The sequence below is a fragment of the Schistocerca cancellata genome, chromosome 6 (assembly GCF_023864275.1).
Source record: "Schistocerca cancellata isolate TAMUIC-IGC-003103 chromosome 6, iqSchCanc2.1, whole genome shotgun sequence".
NCBI classification, from domain to species: Eukaryota; Metazoa; Arthropoda; class Insecta; order Orthoptera; family Acrididae; genus Schistocerca; species Schistocerca cancellata.
Window position 1 is genome coordinate 131656245 of NC_064631.1, and position 20024 is coordinate 131676268.

General features: G+C 39.9%; 1 protein-coding gene across 1 annotated transcript in view; it reads right to left on the reverse strand.

Annotated features, from left to right (window-relative positions):
• Positions 1-245: 245 nt before the first annotated feature.
• LOC126190956 (probable 28S ribosomal protein S25, mitochondrial) overlaps positions 246-20024 on the reverse strand; it is a 49739-nt gene continuing 29960 nt past the window's right edge. Inside the window, exons 3-4 of the mRNA XM_049931615.1 lie at positions 18957-19044; positions 246-501 (exon numbers count right to left, since the gene is read on the reverse strand). Coding sequence (XP_049787572.1) covers positions 330-501; positions 18957-19044 — 260 coding nt within the window. The 3' untranslated portion in view covers positions 246-329. The remainder of the gene's footprint in view (positions 502-18956; positions 19045-20024) is intronic.

A 20024-nucleotide genomic window follows, 5' to 3' on the forward strand; every position in this document is an offset into this window, starting at 1 on the left:
CTGCCTTGACAAAACTCAGGTATGAAATTTTATAAGCATGTTGTATAGGTGTGAATGGTTTATTGATCATTCCAATTCACTTATACCATGTCTTCGAGGGTGGGGGGGGGGGGGGGGGGGGGAATTTGAAGTTTGCAGATAACAAGCAGTGAAATATTTATTAGAGCCTGTTCAACAAATACTCTTTCTACAAATACATTATATGTTAACAACATATCACAGATTCAAACAATGACACTGAAGACTATAATTTGGTACTGTCCAAACATTTATTTATACACAACAACAAATACATCGATTAGCATGAGGTCTTTACAAGTATGGAGATTTTATTCTTTTTTATATTTGTATTTCCCTCTCCATTCTTTTGGCAATGGAACTACACCAGGGCATGGAACCTGTCCAAGGATTTCACATATGCAATGCTTTTCACAGCCAAAACCAAAATTTGCAGGATTGTCTTTCTTCTCCTTGGCTGTTAATTCTGCAGCCAAAACACTCCTGAAAACAATAACATAGAATTGGAGTATAGAAATATGCCACACTGGTACTCGTAACTTGTACAGATAACTTTTATGGGTCACAATAATACAACAAACACTTAATGCCACAATTTAAAACAAACTCTTAACAAATAAGAACAGTTAAATTAAATGCATCAATGGCAGTACAATAGCAAACATGTACTAATCAAGTACTGTTTGCTCATATTGATCCACCTGACTAATTAAAAAGCCATGCTGCACATCAACTCAAACCTGAATATTTGTTCATGGACACTGTTCCATATTCAGGTTTAGATTGTATAGTGTTGCCACTGAATAGCAAACATCTACTTTTAAGTTCTAGTCCATGTCAATCTTTTGACAAACTGATTCACATAATAGCAACATGTCAATTTTGAATGAATAACATAAAAATGTTAAAGTTATTAGGCCTATATCAGCAAGTTTTACTGTGGGACAGACATTCATAAATGTCTACAAGATAAGATAAGATAATTTCATTGTCATTAGTCCTTTATAGCAACAGGCAAAAAAATCATTACAGTAGCAAATGTAACTGTGTGACCATGGTAGTTGTTAGAGTACAATTCCACGTTGCAGTCAAAAAATTCTTTTAATTCATAGAAGGGGTTGGCAAGAAGCCATTTATTTAAATTTTTCCTAAATTCACACTCTTGAAGGTCTTGTACCATCGGTGGAAGCTTATTAAATAGTTTATGGCCCACTGACTCATAGCTACTGATTGACTTTCACAATCTATAGTATGACATATGTGACTGTCAATATTATTTCTATCTTTTACTTCATGTAGATTATTTCTTGTATAGGTTAACACTTGGTATATATACAGATTTATGACAGTCATTATTTTGCATTCAAAGAACAAGGACTTACAAATTGCTTTTTGCTGAAAACATGTAAAGACTCAGATTGCTTTCTTCTGTAGAAGTAATATGTTTTGAACATGGTTTGAGTTTTCCAGGAGAATAAGTCCATATGACACAATACTTTGAAAAAATGCAAAATAGGATCTTTTAACATAAGCTGCTGGAACACATTTCATAAGATGTCTTAATAAGTAAATTACTCTGGATAATTTAAAACTAATGTATTTTATATGTTAGCATTTGTAGACTTCGAGAAAGCTTTTGACAATGTTGACTGGAATACTCTCTTTCAAATTCTGAAGGTGGCAGGTGTAAAATACAGGGAGTCAAAGGCTATTTACAATTTGTACACAAACCAGATGGGACATGAAAGGGAAGCAGTGGTTGGGAAGGGAGTGAGACAGGGTTGTAGCCTCTCCCCGATGTTGTTCAATCTGTATATTGAGCAAGCAGTAAAAGAAACAAAAGAAAAATTCGGAGTAGGTATTAAAATCCATGGAGAAGAAATAAAAACTTTAAGGTTCACCGATGACATTGTAATTCTGTCAGAGACAGCAAAGGACTTGGAAGAGCAGTTGAATGGAATGGACAGTGTCTTGAAAGAAGGATATAAGATGAACATCAACAAAAACAAAATGAGGATAATGGAATGTAGTTGAATTAAGTCGGGTGATGCTGAGGGAATTAGATTGGGAAATGAGACAAAGTAGTAAAGGAGTTTTGCTATTTGGGGAGCAAAATAATTGATGATGGTCGAAGTAGAGAGGATATAAAATGTAGACTGGCAATGGCAAGGAAAGCGTTTCTGAAGAAGAGAAATTTGTTAACATCAAGTATAGATTTAAGTGTCAGGAAGTCGTTTCTGAAAGTATTTGTATGGAGTGTAGCCATGTATGGAAGTGAAACATGGACGATAAATAGTTTGGACAAGAAGAGAATAGAAGCTTTCGAAATGTGGTGCTACAGAAGAATGCTGAAGATTAGATGGATAGATCACGTAACTAATGAGGAGGTACTGAATAGAATTTGGGAGAAGAGGAGTTTGTGGCACAACTTGACTAGAAGAAGGGATCAGTTGGTAGGACATGTTCTGAGGCATCAAGGGATCACCAATTTAATATTGGAGGGCAAGCGTGGAGGGTAAAAATCGTAGAGGGAGACCAAGAGATGAATACACTAAGCAGATTCAGAAGGATGTAGGCTGCAGTAGGTACTGGGAGATGAAGAAGCTTGCACAGGATAGAGTAGCATGGAGAGCTGCATCAAACCAGTCTCAGGACTGAAGACCACAACAACAACAACATATTGCTCCCAGGACAATCTACATCTACATCTACATCTACATCTATACTCCGCGAGCCACCTTACGGTGTGTGGCGGAGGGTACTTATTGTACCACTATCTGATCCCCCCTTCCCTGTTCCATTCACGAATTGTGCGTGGGAAGAACGACTGCTTGTAAGTCTCCGTATTTGCTCTAATTTCTCGGATCTTTTCGTTGTGATCATTACGCGAGATATATGTGGGCGGTAGTAATATGTTGCCCATCTCTTCCCGGAATGTGCTCTCTCGTAATTTCGATAATAAACCTCTCCGTATTGCGTAACGCCTTTCTTGAAGTGTCCGCCACTGGAGCTTGTTCAGCATCTCCGTAACGCTCTCGCGCTGACTAAATGTCCCCATGACGAATCGCGCTGCTTTTCGCTGGATCATGTCTATCTCTTCTATTAATCCAACCTGGTAAGGGTCCCATACTGATGAGCAATACTCAAGAATCAGACGAACAAGCGTTTTGTAAGCTACTTCTTTCGTCGATGAGTCACATTTTCTTAGAATTCTTCCTATGAATCTCAACCTGGCGCCTGCTTTTCCCACTATTTGTTTTATGTGATCATTCCACTTCAGATCGCTCCGGATAGTAACTCCTAAGTATTTTACGGTCGTTACCGCTTCCAATGATTTACCACCTATGGCATAATCGTACTGGAATGGATTTCTGCCCCTATGTATGCGCATTATATTACATTTATCTACGTTTAGGGAAAGCTGCCAGCTGTTGCACATGCATTAATCCTCTGCAGGTCTTCCTGGAGTACGTACGAGTCTTCTGATGTTGCTACTTTCTTGTAGACAACCGTGTCATCTGCAAATAGCCTCACGGAGCTACCGATGTTGTCAACTAAGTCATTTATGTATATTGTAAACAATAAAGGTCCTATCACGCTTCCTTGTGGTACTCCCGAAATTACCTCTACATCTGCAGATTTTGAACCGTTAAGAATGACATGTTGAGTTCTTTCTTCTAGGAAATCCTGAATCCAATCACAAACCTGGTCCGATATTCCGTAAGCTCGTATTTTTTTCATTAAACGTAAGTGCGGAACCGTATCAAATGCCTTCCTGAAGTCCAGGAATACGGCATCAATCTGCTCGCCAGTGTCTACGGCACTGTGAATTTCTTGGGCAAATAGGGCGAGCTGAGTTTCACATGATCTCTGTTTGCGGAATCCATGTTGGTTATGATGAAGGAGATTTGTATTATCTAAGAACGTCATAATACGAGAACACAAAACATGTTCCATTATTCTACAACAGATTGACGTAAGCGAAATAGGCCTATAATTATTCGCATCTGATTTATGACCCTTCTTGAAAATGGGAATGACCTGCGCTTTCTTCCAGTCGCTAGGTACTTTACGTTCTTCCAGCGATCTACGATAAATTGCTGATAGAAAGGGGGCAAGTTCTTTAGCATAATCACTGTAGAATCTTAAGGGTATCTCGTCTGGTCCGGATGCTTTTCCGCTACTAAGTGATAGCAGTTGTTTTTCAATTCCGATATCGTTTATTTCAATATTTTCCATTTTGGCGTCCGTGCGACGGCTGAAGTCAGGGACCGTGTTACGATTTTCCGCAGTGAAACAGTTTCGGAACACTGAATTCAGTATTTCTGCCTTTCTTCGGTCGTCCTCTGTTTCGGTGCCATCGTGGTCAACGAGTGACTGAATAGGGGATTTAGATCCGCTTACCGATTTTACATATGACCAAAACTTTTTAGGGTTCTTGTTTAGATTGTTTGCCAATGTTTTATGTTCGAATTCGTTGAATGCTTCTCTCATTGCTCTCTTTACGCTCTTTTTCGCTTCGTTCAGCTTTTCCTTATCAGCTATGATTCGACTACTCTTAAACCTATGATGAAGCTTTCTTTGTTTCCGTAGTACCTTTCGTACATGATTGTTATACCACGGTGGATCTTTCCCCTCGCTTTGGACCTTAGTCGGTACGAACTTATCTAAGGCGTACTGGACGATGTTTCTGAATTTTTTCCATTTTTGTTCCACATCCTCTTCCTCAGAAATGAACGTTTGATGGTGGTCACTCAGATATTCTGCGATTTGTGCCCTATCAGTCTTGTTAAGCAAATATATTTTCCTTCCTTTCTTGGCATTTCTTATTACACTTGTAGTCATTGATGCAACCACTGACTTATGATCACTGATACCCTCTTCTACATTCACGGAGTCGAAAAGTTCCGGTCTATTTGTTGCTATGAGGTCTAAAACGTTAGCTTCACGAGTTGGTTCTCTAACTATCTGCTCGAAGTAATTCTCGGACAAGGCAGTCAGGATAATGTCACAAGAGTCTCTGTCCCTGGCTCCAGTTCTGATTGTGTGACTATCCCATTCTATACCTGGTAGATTGAAGTCTCCCCCTATTACAATAGTATGATCACGAAACTTCTTCACGACGTTCTGCAGGTTCTCTCTGAGGTGCTCAACTACTACGGTTGCTGATGCAGGTGGTCTATAGAAGCATCCGACTATCATATCTGACCCACCTTTGATACTTAGCTTAACCCAGATTTGTCATCTAAATACACTATCAAGAACTTTTTGTAACAGGGATCATTAAAAGGACTTTTATCCTTTACATTAAATATAATTTTTTGTATTTTGTTCTTGTTCAGAGCAAACCCATTTGACCTGAACCAATATGAGAGTTGGGCAAGTGTATTGTCAACAGAATCTTTTAACTTATTTAGATCATTGTTATAGTTTAGAAAGGTAGTGTCATCTGCAAATAGCACTTTTTGGAACTTATAAAGGAGGGTAGGTCATTGAAAATTACCAAAAACAAAAATGGTCCCAACACAGATCCCTGTCAAACTCTCACCAAGGTAGACTTCTCTGTGCCAATACACACAAGCTGCCAATGGTTTTGAGGTAAGACTCTAGTTTTTTGCTGTTGTCCCTGATGCCATAAAAATGAAGTTTCTGTAGAAGTGTGTCATGTCCTATGCAGTCAAATGCTTTACTCAGGTCACAGAAAGTGGCATGCAAGACATGTCATAGATATCAGCACTATCTGATGACATGTGGATTTGGTGTAATATTAATCTGAAACATGACCAAAGTCCTCCAAATGCTTTGAGTGCCAACAAATTATTCTTTATGAAGGATATGAGGCACAAATGGCACCATGTAATCCCTCCAAAACTAGATATATTATAATTTCATTTTATAAATGGAAGGTTTTCGTGAATGTAGCAAAATAACATTTCACTATACACGAAACTAAAATCTTCTAATGTCAGCATTTACAACATTTTCATTAGTAGTGTGTAACTGAGGACAAAATAATTACTTTACAAACATCTACTCACCAAGCAGCAGCATGAGAAAACATAAGTAATGGAAATGTGCAAGCTTTCTGACAAAAAGGTTAAAGGGGATCACAGAGGGATAAAGGAAAAGAACTGGTGAGGTTTAGGAAATGGAGAAAGTTATGGAAAAGTTGTCCAGAACCCCAGGTAAGAGTCAACAGTAGAGGAAGAGAAGGAAAGTCTTTCCTTCTCACCCCATGTAGTTAAGTCTCCTGATACCTCAAACCATGTAATGTGACAAATACCACATTAATTATAAACAAACTGCAGTAGTTCAAAAGAAAAATGCCTTTTGCATGCTGCATATTAATATTTTTGAATAAAAAATAGTGCAATTAGACATGTTCCATCTTGGTTCTTCATCTTCAGTGAGTGTCCTGAAATACTATAAGATTTTTTTTTTCTTTTTTGTTCACTCATACAGGTTATCATTTGCACATATAGGTTACCGAGCGGGTGGCGCAGTGGTTAGACACTGGACTCGCATTCGGGAGGACGACGGTTCAATCCCGCGTCCGGCCATCCTGATTTAGGTTTTCTGTGATTTCCCTAAATCACTCCAGGCAAATGCCAGGATGGTTCCTCTGAAAGGGCACGGCCGACTTCCTTCCCAATCCTTCCCTAATCCGATGAGACCGATGACCACGCTGTCTGGTCTCCTTCCCCACACCAACCAACCAACCATATAGGTTATAAATTAAAACACTCCATTGAAGTTTTTATAATAAAATTTAAAACTACTAACCAATCAACATCTAACTATAATTGGTGACCACAAGGAAAATGGCAAACTTTCAACCAGTCTGCCACATGGGAGATGTAGTAACCAAAACCAACCACAGGAATGCCTTGGGCTGCGGGATCGGAGCTGCCAGGCATGGAAGCCGCCGGCGGTGGAGCACGCACCACCGGGTAAACACAAGGACGAGTCGGACGACAGGCCAACGATAACCGACAACAACCGACAGCGACTGACTATGACCGACACAACAAGGAAGAGATAAACAACGGAGGCTTGAAGAAACCACAACACCAAACACCAACAGTAAATCCACTCGGAACTAGAGCCAGGCAAATGTCAACAATGAGCAATGACCAGAACGCAGTATCGCCGAGATAGAGATGCAATCCAGAGCGAGTACCAGACTGACTGGACTAGGTCAGAGTGGGTCCCTATACAGGGTGAGTCACATAACATTACCGCTGGATATATTTCGTAAACCACATCAAATACTGATGAACCGATTCCACAGACCGAACGTGAGGAGAGGGACTAGTGTAATTGGTTAATACAAACCATAAAAAAATGCACGGAAGTATGTTTTTTAACACAAACCTACGTTTTTTTAAATGGAACCCCGTTAGTTTTGTTAGCACATCTGAACATATAAACAAATATGTAATCAGTGCCATTTGTTGCATTGTAAAATGTTAATTACATCCGGAAATATTGTAACCTAAAGTTGAAGCTTGAGTACCACTCCTTCGCTGTTCGATCGGGTGTATCGGAGAGCACCGAATTACGTAGGGATCCAAAGGGAACGGTGATGGACCTTAGGTACAGAAGAGACTGGAACAGCACATTACGTCCACATGCTAACACCTTTTTACTGGTCTTTTTCACTGACGCACGTGTACATTACCATGAGGGGTGAGGTACACGTACACACGTGGTTTCCGTTTTCAATTATGGAGGCGTAGGCACATCACGGTACACATTCTCCTTTAACGTACCCCACAGAAAGAAGTCCAGAGGTGTAAGATCAGGAGAACGGGCTGGCCAATTTATGCGTCCTCCACGTCCTATGAAATGCCTGTCGAACATCCTATCAAGGGTCAGCCTAGTGTTAATTGCGGAATGTGCAGGTGCACCATCATGCTGATACCACATACGTCGACGCGTTTCCAGTGGGACATTTTCGAGCAACGTTGGCAGATCACTCTGTAGAAACTCAATGTATGTTGCAGCTGTTTGGGCCCCTGCAATGAAGTGAGGACCAATGAGGTGGTCGCCAATGATTCCGCACCATACATTTACAGTCCATGGTCGCTGTCGCTCTACCTGTCTGAGCCAGCGAGGATTGTCCACGGACAAGTAATGCATGTTCCGTAGATTCACTGCCCCGTGGTTTGTGAAACCTGCTTCATCGGTAAACAGGTAGAACTGCAACGCATTCTCTGTTAATGCCCATTGACAGAATTGCACTCGATGATTAAAGTCATCACCATGTAATTGCTGATGTAGCGACACATGAAATGGGTGAAAGCGGTGACGATGCAGTATGCGCATGACACTACTTTGACTCAGTCCACCGGCTCTCGCAATGTCCCGTGTACTCATGTGTGGGTTCATGGCAACAGCAGCTAACACACCAACTGCACCCGCTTCTCCTGTGACGGGCCCGTTTGCATGCTACGACCATACCTGTTGCATACAGTTGGTGGTAGATGTTTTGCAATGTGCGGCACGTTGGATGCTCTCTGTCCGGGTACCGTTCTGCATACTCCCTGCAGGCTTCAGCTGCATTTCGTCGACACTCGCCATAGATGAGTATCATCTCCGCCTTTTCAGAGTTCGAATACACAATGGTCACAGTTCCTACAATACTAAACTATCACAGACTTCTGGTAACACGGTGTACTACAGTTGGTCTGCGTGGAGGGACGAATGCAGAATAACAATAGCAGCAAGCGCTACATGTGGACACTGCGACAGCTAGACCAAACCACAACAGCGCACTACAGCCACACTCGTAAACACGGTCGTCATCATAAACATGTCCCTGCAGATGCTGCTCACCGACCATGGCCCGTGTTTGTTACAACACGCAACTGAACGTCGGAGGTTTCAAGTGTCAACTTTAGGTTACAATATCTCCGGATGTAATGAACATTTTACAATGCAACAAATGGCACTGATTACGTATTTGTTTATATGTTCAGATGTGCTAACGAAACTAACGTGGTTCCATTTAAAAAAACGTAGGTTTGTGTTAAAAAACATACTTCCGTGCATTTTTGTATGGTTTGTATTAACCAATTACACTAGCCCCTCTCCTCACGTTCGGTCTGTGGAATCAGTTCGTCAGTATTTGATGTGGTTTACGAAATACATCCAGCGGTAACATTAGGTGACTCACCCTGTATACGAAACCGGAGGGAGTGGCTATTGGCCACGGTCTGCACGTGGTTGGTTGGTTGGTTGGTTTTGGGGAAGGAGACCAGACAGCGTGGTCATCGGTCTCATCGGATTAGGGAAGGATTGAGAAGGAAGTCGGCCGTGCCCTTTCAGAGGAACCATCCCGGCATTTGCCTGGAGTGATTTAGGGAAATCACGGAAAACCTAAATCAGGATGGCCGGACGCGGGATTGAACCGTCGTCCTCCCGAATGTGAGTCCAGTGTCTAACCACTGCGCCACCCCGCTCGGTCTGCACGTGGTGTAGCGGTGGTGCCCTCGCTGCGCAAGAGCCACTGCGGAAGAGCCGCCGCGGACGCGGAGCCCTCTATGGGCTGGCTATGTCCATTTGTTCTGGCACGTGTTCAACTTCCGCGGCGGGAGGTACTAGAAGAGAAATCTGTTTGGCTTAGAAACAATGAATTAGAAATGGATCTGCAAGTAATTTTCCATTTTACTATAGAAACTTCAATGAAGTGTTTTAATCTACAACCTACATGTACAAATGATAAGCTATATGTGCAAATAAATAAATAAGAAATTGTGTAATTTTTTCAGAATACTCACTGAAGATGTGTTGTAACTAAGACAACCGACTTGGATCCAACCATTGCAGCAACTCCATGTGTTTGGATTGAGGGAAATTTTTTCTCCAACAAACATCATTTTTTGTCGATTATGTTTTCTAAGCAAGAATAATTATCATCATCCATACCTGTGTCACATGTGGGATCACATTGGAACTCAGTGTCAACATCTTTAACAAGCATGGTAAACTCACCAACATCAGCTACATTAGTGCTTTCATCCAAAGCCAAAGAGTAAAAAATCAAATCTTTTCCTTTATTTCAGCTGTGCTCCGATATCATTGACATTTCTTCAATACTTCAGCAAAACATTCACCTTGAAAGGGGCAGTATTGTGAAAAGAGAAGTTTCAGCTGGACATAAAATTGTTGCAATATTTATAAAGCTTTTTTCCCATATTCTCATCTGAGTCTATAACAATGTGTTGCTTTAACTTAAAAAAAAAAAAAAATCCTATTTGATAGCCCAGTTTCATTCATATTATAGAGGTTGGCATCACAGGGCCGTATGGTGGGAGGTGGAACCGGGTTGGCAGAGATCATGAGGTCAGGCCAGTAGTTCATTTGTACTGTGTAGCAGTGGAACAAAGAGTGGATTCCTTGTAGCCATCTAATGAATCGTCACGAAAATACCATGATATTTATGGTTAAATGTAAACAATTTACGAGTAAAGAACCAAATAGCAGAAGTCCTGAATCATTAACAGGCACACAAAGAGAGTGAGAGAGAGAGAGAGAGAGAGAGAGAGAGAGAGAGAAACATTGCTAACTTTTGGAACCAATCCTGAGCCAGAGTACAAACACACACACACACACACACACACACACACACACACACACACACACACACAAATGAGTGTGCGCATGCATCTGTGCCCCTACATGGCACTGGCTGGACACACAATGCAGTGGCTGCGATTTCTTAGGTGGGGTGGAGGGGGGGAGGGAGTGGGGGAGTGGGGGGGAGGGGGGGAGAGAGAGAGAGAGAGAGAGAGAGAGAGGAGAGAGAGAGAGAGAGAGAGAGAGAGGGGGGGGGGGGATTGGGGTAGATAGCTAGTGGATCAGAGGGAGGCAGCTGGTGTGCTGTCTAGGATTGTGGGAGGGAGGGGTGACAGGTGTACAGGCTAGGCATGTGATGCATGTGTACCGGAGCTGGGAGGTGGAGGGATGGGTAGTGCCAGTCTGTGAAGGCCATCATGAGACTTTCAGCATCTCATCACTGCAGATAAATGAGGTTTATCCAGAAACTAAGGTTGAAAAGCATGTAGTTTTAGCATGGAATGTCTGTCGGGGAAGTTGGTACCACTACCACGTAGCCGTAAGCCAGCAGAAGGAACAAGCATTCCCAACAATCAGTAGGTCATCAATTAGCATTGTGGTGACTGTTAGATATGAGCATTCTCAGTCGGGCACCCGCCAAGAGTGAAGTGCGAGCTGTAATTCACTACCTAAATGTTAAGGATATGAATGCAGCTGTGATTAATCGCATAATCTTTTCAGTTCATGGAGAGGAAGCATGTGATGAAATGGGTATAGAATTTTAATTTTGGAAGGACAGAAATCCATGATGAAGACAGAAGTGGAACACCATTTGTTGTGATTGATGATGTGGTGCAGAAAATTGAAGATCAGCATCTCTCTGACTGCTGCTCAACAACTGACGACCTGCATGCAGTTTGTCCAAACATTTCATGAACTGTTGTTTGTGAAATCGTAACTGATTGACTAAATTACCACAAGTTGTGTGCGCGATGAGAACCCAAAATGCTTACCAAAGCACACAAAATGAACAGAGTCAGGGTCGCTCGTGAATTTCTTGACCATTTAAAGACTGAAGGCGAGGCTTTTCTCAATTCTATAGTGATGAGAGATGAAACTTGGGCGTATCACCATACTTCAGAGAGCAAATGACAATCAATGCAATGGTAACATACTCAGTCGACTCAGCAAACAGTGAAGAAAATCGTGGTGTTAGTGTTTTGGGACAAAAAGGGGTTCTGCTCGTTGATTTTTGTGGAAGGAGGTGAAACAATAAATACTGCAGGATATTGTGAGTCTATGAAGAAGCTTTGCAGAGCCAAAACAAATGTCGCGGGATGCCGACAATGGGACTGTCTCCCCTTCATGACAGTGTGTGTCCACACAATGCTCATGCAACATGAGTTGTTGACTTTGTTTGGTTGTGTTGTTTTAAGCCACCCCTCTCACAGCCCCAACCTCGCACCCAGTGACTTTCATCTGTTCACTAAACTGAAGGAACACCTTCTTAGAAAACTTTTTCCAATGATGACGAGTTGAAAAATCAAAGTGAAAAACTGGCTGAAGAAGGTGGTGGGAGACATCTATGACACAGGAATCAAAAAATCATTCCATGGATGACAAAATGTATTGACGTAAATGGTGATTATGTGTCCAAATAATGCAAGACCTATACTACAATGCATGCAAATTTTATTAAAATAAATTCTTTTTTGTACTTCAAAAAATTCTTGTAACCTTACATTCCGGATTAGTCTTGTAGCACATGATAATTTCTTACATATGATATTCTCACATTACAGAACCATCCTATTGTCCATAGCATAATTTCTCCCATCCTTTCCACTCCCTAAACTCATGATCTGCCACACAATTCCCTTTAGAACCACCTAAGGATTTCATTCATCCATTTTCCACACCATTTCTCATTTTGCCAGCATCATCTTCACTCAAATGGACCCCTCCCCTATCAATCTGCATCGGTTCAGAAAAATATCCTTTTCCCTACCTAAAACCAGTCCTACACCCTGCTCCATAAATGCTGCCCCCCCCCCCCCTCCCAACCCTAACCATAAAAATTCTCTTTTCAGGATCCCACCCCTCCTTTCACATGCTCCTAAAACCAACTGTCCTAAATCTTGCCTCACACATCAAAGATACTAAGCACTTCCTTCACCAACTCTTCACCATACCCACCCCTCTACTATCTCCCTTCTTGTCACTGTTGATGTCAAACACTAACCCTGCCAACACCCTTCAGATTCCAAATGCACTTTACTTATGAAGGAACAGTCATGATGGCAAACTTCTCACTTTTCTCAATAAGTAGCTATCCCAAGTAAGATTGCTGACACTCCCAACCATGTTGGTTAAAACGCAAACACAGTGCTTCATTCCCCATACATCTTACTGACTATATCCTGACACACAATTACTTTTTCTTTGAGGTGAAGGTATATTTAAAAAAATCTGGAGTGGGGACACAGACACCTTTATGACACACTCCTATGCCAACATTTTTTATGGGCCAGCTGGAGGAAATCTTCCTAGGCTCCCAAAACCCCAAATCCATTGTTCTGCTTCTGGATCATTCATGATATCTTCTTGATCTGGACTCAGGACCAAGACAGCCTATCCTCATTCCTCCACAACCTTCTCTCCCATCCACTTCACCTGGTCTTTCTTAACACAACATTCTACCTTCCTGGATGTTAACAACCACCTCTCTCATGGTGACATCCACACCTCTTTCCACATTAAACCCACTAACCACCAATTTTGACAACTATCCTCCCTACAACACCAAAAAATTTCCACCACCAGTGGGTGATCTTTCCTGCAATGACAAGAACTCCCTTGCCCAGTATGCTGAAGGTCTCATGAGGGCCTTCACAAACAGGCACTAAGCTGGTCCAATGACGTCTATGTCATATGCCAGTATTGGTGAAATTTTGGCTCTGTCTCTAGACTGGGGTATCTAATGTGTTGTATTTCATGGATACCTGTTATTGCTTTCATTGATTTCTCTGTTACATATTCTGTGAAACATTTTGCACTTGTCTGTATTGTGACCTAGCTATGTGAAGTCTGGTATGATTATCCGTTTTCTCTCCCATATGAAGATATCAGCCAATGCATTTCTGGGCACCATCATTTCTAGTTTTGCCACATTTATTTTAAAGGCATGTGAGACGTACCAATCTTGTATGTTATTTATTGTTTCTTGTACTTTGCAACATATTTTGAGACTATTACAGTATGATCAGCATATGTGTATGAGATTACACCCTCCCTTTGGGGTGTTCTTACAATTTCTTATGCTGCAAGGATAAATAACAGAGGATCTAGTGGGCTTCCCTCAGTACTCTGATTGATTGGAGTATCAAGCTCTATCAGAGAGAGGTTATCAGACATCCTTATTTCACTCCATGGCAGTATTGCACTTATGATAAGTGTCCATATGTTGTTTTCACTTAGGAATTCCTTTAGTTTTTTGTCTCTAGCTTCTTGTTTATGAAGTCTATAAATACTACATAAAACTTTCCTCTCTCTTCAACGACTTCCTATACACTCTTTTACAGGAGTTCTATTTCAGTTAAGTTTATCTTCCTTTCCTGAATCCCATTTGGCTTTCAGAGAGGTGTTTGTTGATTGCTTTATTCTTTCTGTTATTATTTTTTTGAATATTTTGAAATGTAAGTTTTCTAGTGATATGCCTCTGTATCTGCTAGGGTCCTTGGGGGTCTCCTTTCTTTTTATGTAGAACTTTTATTATTGACTATTTCTGCTGTTCTGGAATGGAGGTTGTTTCTAAGTACTTATTTTAGAGTTTTGTCTGGTTTGTTAGTATTTGGACTGTGTCTTTTAAATATTCACAATACAATGTGTCAGTGTCTGCAGCTTTTTTGTTCTTGGTGCTGTTCAGTTCATGTCATCTTTGGCCTCTTGTGTGGCCAATGGGACCTATTCTGTAGTTGTTTGTGCAATGTCTCTTGTTTGCCCTCTGGTCTGCCTTTTAGTCCTTCCTGGTTCAGTTGTCAAAGTGTGTCTCTCATTCTTTTGTACTGAAAATGTGTTTTGGCTCATTTTATGGGGCATAGTGTAATATATGAGTCTCTTGTGGCTCCACTAATTTCTTTCCTTCTCTTTGCCAAAATGATCTCCCTCTCCTTTTTCCCCCCCTCTCTCTCTCTTTTCTTTCCTTCTTGTAGATATGTCATTTTTTCAGCGCAGGTCCTGAGGACTGTAGGGTTCTCAGCACACCATTTTAGTTGGTGTAGGCTTCCTATTACATCTTTTATTAGCTTTTAACACTCCATGTCGAACCATTTTTTCACCCCTATTTTTCTTTTAGGATTGGCAGCTTGTCTTGGGAAGGAGTTCGCCTAATTCATCTGTTCCTTCCTCTAGCCACATGTTGTCTATTAGCATTTCAATTTGTTTTATATTGCCTGATTTTGCTTCCACTTTCCCAATGACTATTGTTCTCAAAAATGCTTATTCCTCTTTTTCTTGTGGTTTTTGCAATTCATCTTGGATACGTATTATGGTTTTGAAGTGGTGTGTGGTTTGCAGTCCATTGCTTTTGCTGTTGTGGGAAATATGTGTAGGTATGTTGGGATTGTTAATAGGGTAAAGCCTTATTTCTAAAATTCTTCCAATTATTTTTGGTTGGTAGTTTTTGTTTATCCATTCTACAGTTTAAGTCTCTGGCAATAATTAGAGGTTTATTATGTTTACTCTGAGTGATCTGCTGACTAGTTTCATCTGTTATATCAATGGCTGTTTTTTTTTTCAGTTGGAAGTATGCTGACATTATACACAAATATTATATACAAACTTGTTAATATATGCAGGTAAATATGTAATTCAGTGCTATTGATTTGATTTTGGTAATTGTAATTCACAAACAAAATCTACATCACATTTATACAACTAATGACATTCTACACATCAACAGAGGATAGAACCAACAAAATATTTTTGGATTCCTGTTCCTTAGGAATCTTAGCAAAAACTGAAATATAATACCTGATTTTCTTTTCTCGAGGAATTTCTGAATGGCTTCCATCTCCATTTCTTTCACTCTTTCTTCTAGTTTCATAACTTGTGCAGCCTCAAGCATATCCTGGGCCAGTTTTGCTGCCTTTAAATCATTTTTTCCAGTGCTTTCAACTTCTAGCTGAAGCTTCAAAGATAAGTTCTTCTTATGCCTTCTTACAGAGTTGGTGTTTCTTTTCTTTTCTTTTTTCTTTCTTTATTTTTTTTTTCCAGAGCAGCTGTCTCATAGTTGCTAAATGTCTTGCTACAATGGTAAGGCCAATTCCCATCAAACTTGTGAAGTTGAGCACTGTTGGGTTTGGCTAACACTTGGCTGGGTGACCACTTGTGTCTGCGAAGCATTGTTGACAAGTGGAGTGCACTCAGCACTTGCAAGGCCAATTGAGGAGCTACTTGACTGAGAAGCAGCAGCTCTGGTCATGAAAATTTACCATGGTTGGGAGAGCAATGTGCTGACCATATGTCCCTCCATATCCACATCTAGTGACGCTTATCGGCTGAGGAAGACACATGGTTGGTCGATCGGTACCACTGGGCCTTCCAAGACCTGTTTGGATGGAGTTTAGAGTTTTTAGTGCCTCATACTCAATTGATTTTTCCAAGTCATTCATCTTTTTAATCTCCTCTTCAAGATGATCTCCATTTCGTTCTTTTTTTGCTTCTCTTCTAATTCAAGTTTTCTTTTCCTTTCACATTCTTGCTTATAAGCAATACACTTTTTTTTGTGCTTGCTGTCCATACCTAATTAACTGCACATGAATGAGCTCAGGAAGGAAATGGGGGTACTGTCACAAAACATTGCTCACAATCAAAACACTGTTTAAAAATCTTTTGGTCATTGCTGTCTTATCCTCTCTTAATATGCACTTCAAAATACAATATCTTCTCTCATGTCTGCATTTCCATGGGATCACGTAAGAGAAGCCTTAACAAGTTTTTAAATATTTGGACACTTTAACTGTATGGATTATGAGTCTCTTCTCGAGATATGCAGCTGCCAGTAACTGCCAATACCTTTATTATCAAAAGCTGGTTCATCTTTTTCAAACTGTCGAACCCTCCACTCATCCAACAAGTAACCTTGTTGGAGGTAGAATGGCATCATTTTTGCAATCTTTAACATGATATGGCAGCTTCTAATCTTTAATCTTTCTTTGGGGTCTAAAAACCTACAACTTTACAGTTGCACACATCATAAAACATGTATTTTCCATCACATTTTTGCAACTGGCAATGTAATGTTTTTAGGCATTCTCTAGAACCCACAACTAGTCACATTTTTCCAGTTTATTAAGGTCTTTGGTTACTTGTCCACTAACATCCAGTTGTTCAAGAGGAAGCAGATTATCAAATGTAAAGAGTTCATTATGAAGAAATTCAGAAATACTCTTTTTTCTCGAAACAGAAATCTTCAAAAAAATGAGCCAAAAATGTTTCAAGTTTGTTTTCTATTTCTGTATGCAACTTGGAAATGAAAGATGTTTGGCTTTGAAAACATGTAAATATAGTGAATAGTTCTGCACATGAAATTATGAAATAAAAAATTCTGCTTTCATTGAAGGTTTTTAAAACATTGTACTGTAGGATTTAGACTGAACAGTAGCAGAAATCTTTTTGAGGGGTATATGCTTATGAAATAAATATTGAATACCATCCAACTGTTCCAAAATTCCACTGGCTGCAGGGCCTAAACTAAGCCACCTTGTGGTTGTGTATCTAAAACCTTGTCAGGTGGAATGTTAAAACTTAGACTGAATTCCTTCAAATTCTTCGTAGTGAACAGGCCAACTGTCAAAATAATGATAAATACTGACCAGTAGTCAGGATGCTTCTTGACCTACACAATCCAGAGCCTTTACATACCATTATGCATTGTATGAATATTGCAAGTTCCAACATTTAGAAGTTGTCCGTCTATATCACTATATAAAAGCCTAAATACTTTTTTGTTGATGTTAGGTCTATCTGATCCCACCACAAGGAATTTAACAACAAGTTGGCTTCAGAAAGCACTTAATATAATTTCTGATGTAATGTATAAGCAACTGCTTTGCCAATAAGGAAAAGTGACACACTGTTATGCAACACTTACTCTGTGACCAAACTGTAATGGCTGTATGTAATTCCTTTTTCTCTTTTGAATTGGTAGTTTTGTCGAAACTCAATGTGTAATATGGTGAACATGCCCCTTCTAATATATGTTCTTGGAAATTATTTGATGAAACCATAGAGTAATTGGAAATCACTGATTTCATTGTCCAAATCCATTCAGTGGTGGTGGAATTATCCTTGGTATTGTTGGTGCACAAACCAAACTTGAGGGCTGCGGCAGATCTGAAACTTCTAAATGTAACTGATGTGGTCCAAATTTATTACCAAAGTTGCTCTTGTGTTTTGTAGAAACTGAGTGGTGAAAATTGCTTGAAAACCTTTTGTCTCAAATTTAATAGGACAATAACACACATTGCAAAGTAGTGCACTTTCACTAATTTTTTGCCTTCACGCAGAGACTTTACTTTTCAAACTATCTGCCTTTTCAATCCAGTCAATAAGAAATTTGCATTTTCTCATCTCGAAAAGTTTATCACAGAGTACCTTGTTGCCATGCGCAGCAACTCATGACACAATGCTATCAGCTAAGGGCCTCAATTGTTGTCTTGGTATACGTTTGGCCTTTATTTTCAAGGTGGTGCACCTGTGGCAGCAATAGTAGCTCCCACCACTACCCTCCCCACTACCTACAAAGATTTGGCAACAGCTGATCAACAGACGATTTTTTTCTTTGTTGGTGCATGTGCATTTATCAATCACATGAGTACGTGGCATGTTGTGTATAAATTGCTAACTCCACTCCTCACCACTGCCACCTGTCAGTCACAACATAATTTTTATCAGAGTATAGATTTTATCTACTCTCATCATTGGAGTATTCCAAAAAGTTAAATGAATGAACATGGAAAAAAGTAAACAACTTATTTTCTTCCTAAAAAAGCAAAAATGTGAGAAAGGTGACAAAAATTTCAAAAGGTGTTAAATTTTTAAAAAAGGTGACACATGAAAAAGATGACTGACTCCTGACCCTGTGTATACCAGCAGTACTGCTTGGAAGTATTTTACACAAAAATGTATAGCAAAATGCTTATATAAATATTCAGCACAGATGTTAAAATGGTTTCAACACACCATGAACATGTAAAAGAATTTTGAAAGACCTTTTCTGTAAATTTTCCCCCATACTAATTTCATCAGAGTTAGCACAATTTAATTTGATTATAACATTTGAAAATGACAGAAGTACAATGAAGTTTCTGACTTACTCTGGTTTACATATTACTTTTTGCACATGATTATGTACTTGCTCCTTGGTTTTACTGTCAATATCAATTAACATTTGTTCTCCATCATCTGAAACAAAGAACATGGTTTCAAATTACACTTATCAGAACACCTTATAGATACAATTAACTCCCCAAATAAAAGCAATTATATAATAGTAAATTATCATCCAAAAGAACCTTTCTGTGAGCAAGAAAAAAAATTTTGGGCTGGTATTCACGTGGCCTTGATACTGATTTCTTTTTAATGTAGCTGTAATTCATGTAACATACAAAACCAAATTTTTGTTTGGAATAGTTTTGTTTACATAGCTTTATAGCCATCTCCCCCCTATGGGGGTTTCTCTTGCTGGATTGGATGTGAATGCTCACCAGTGGTCCACTCATTTTACATTTTACTGGGAGTGGTTTTTGAAACATCAATAGGCTCCAGAAGCATCCTATGAACACCTATGACAGAGCTCACTAGCTTGAGTAAGCTTTGTACAACTGAGATGTGGCACATTCCCCAGGGGTTGCCTGCTAATGATTGTCTCACACATCAGCATGTATCACACCTTAAAACTAAGGTCCCACCCCTCCTCCTCCTCTCTCACACACACACACACACACACACACACACACACACACACACACACACACACACCAATTTTAAAAATAAAACAACAAATTTTGTGTGCCCGTCTGTTACTACACACACACACCAATTTTAAAAATAAAACAACAAATTTTGTGTGCCCGTCTGTTACTGTGGATGAGATATGGGTCTACAATTTCACACCAGATCAAAACAGCAGTCAAAGCAGTGAATAAAAGGCAGTGGCCAACCAGCATAAAGCTCAAGTTTATTTCAGCTTCTGGAAAGGTTGTGTCCATAATTGTCTGGGATGCAAAAGGGGTTATTCGTATCGATAAACTTAGAAAGAGTAAAACAATAATTGGCTAACACTAAACAAGTCACTTGGACTACCTTGACAAAAGAAAATACATATAAAGTAGCTGCATTGCAAAACAGAAAAAAATAATATTTTCCCAGGACACATCCACTGT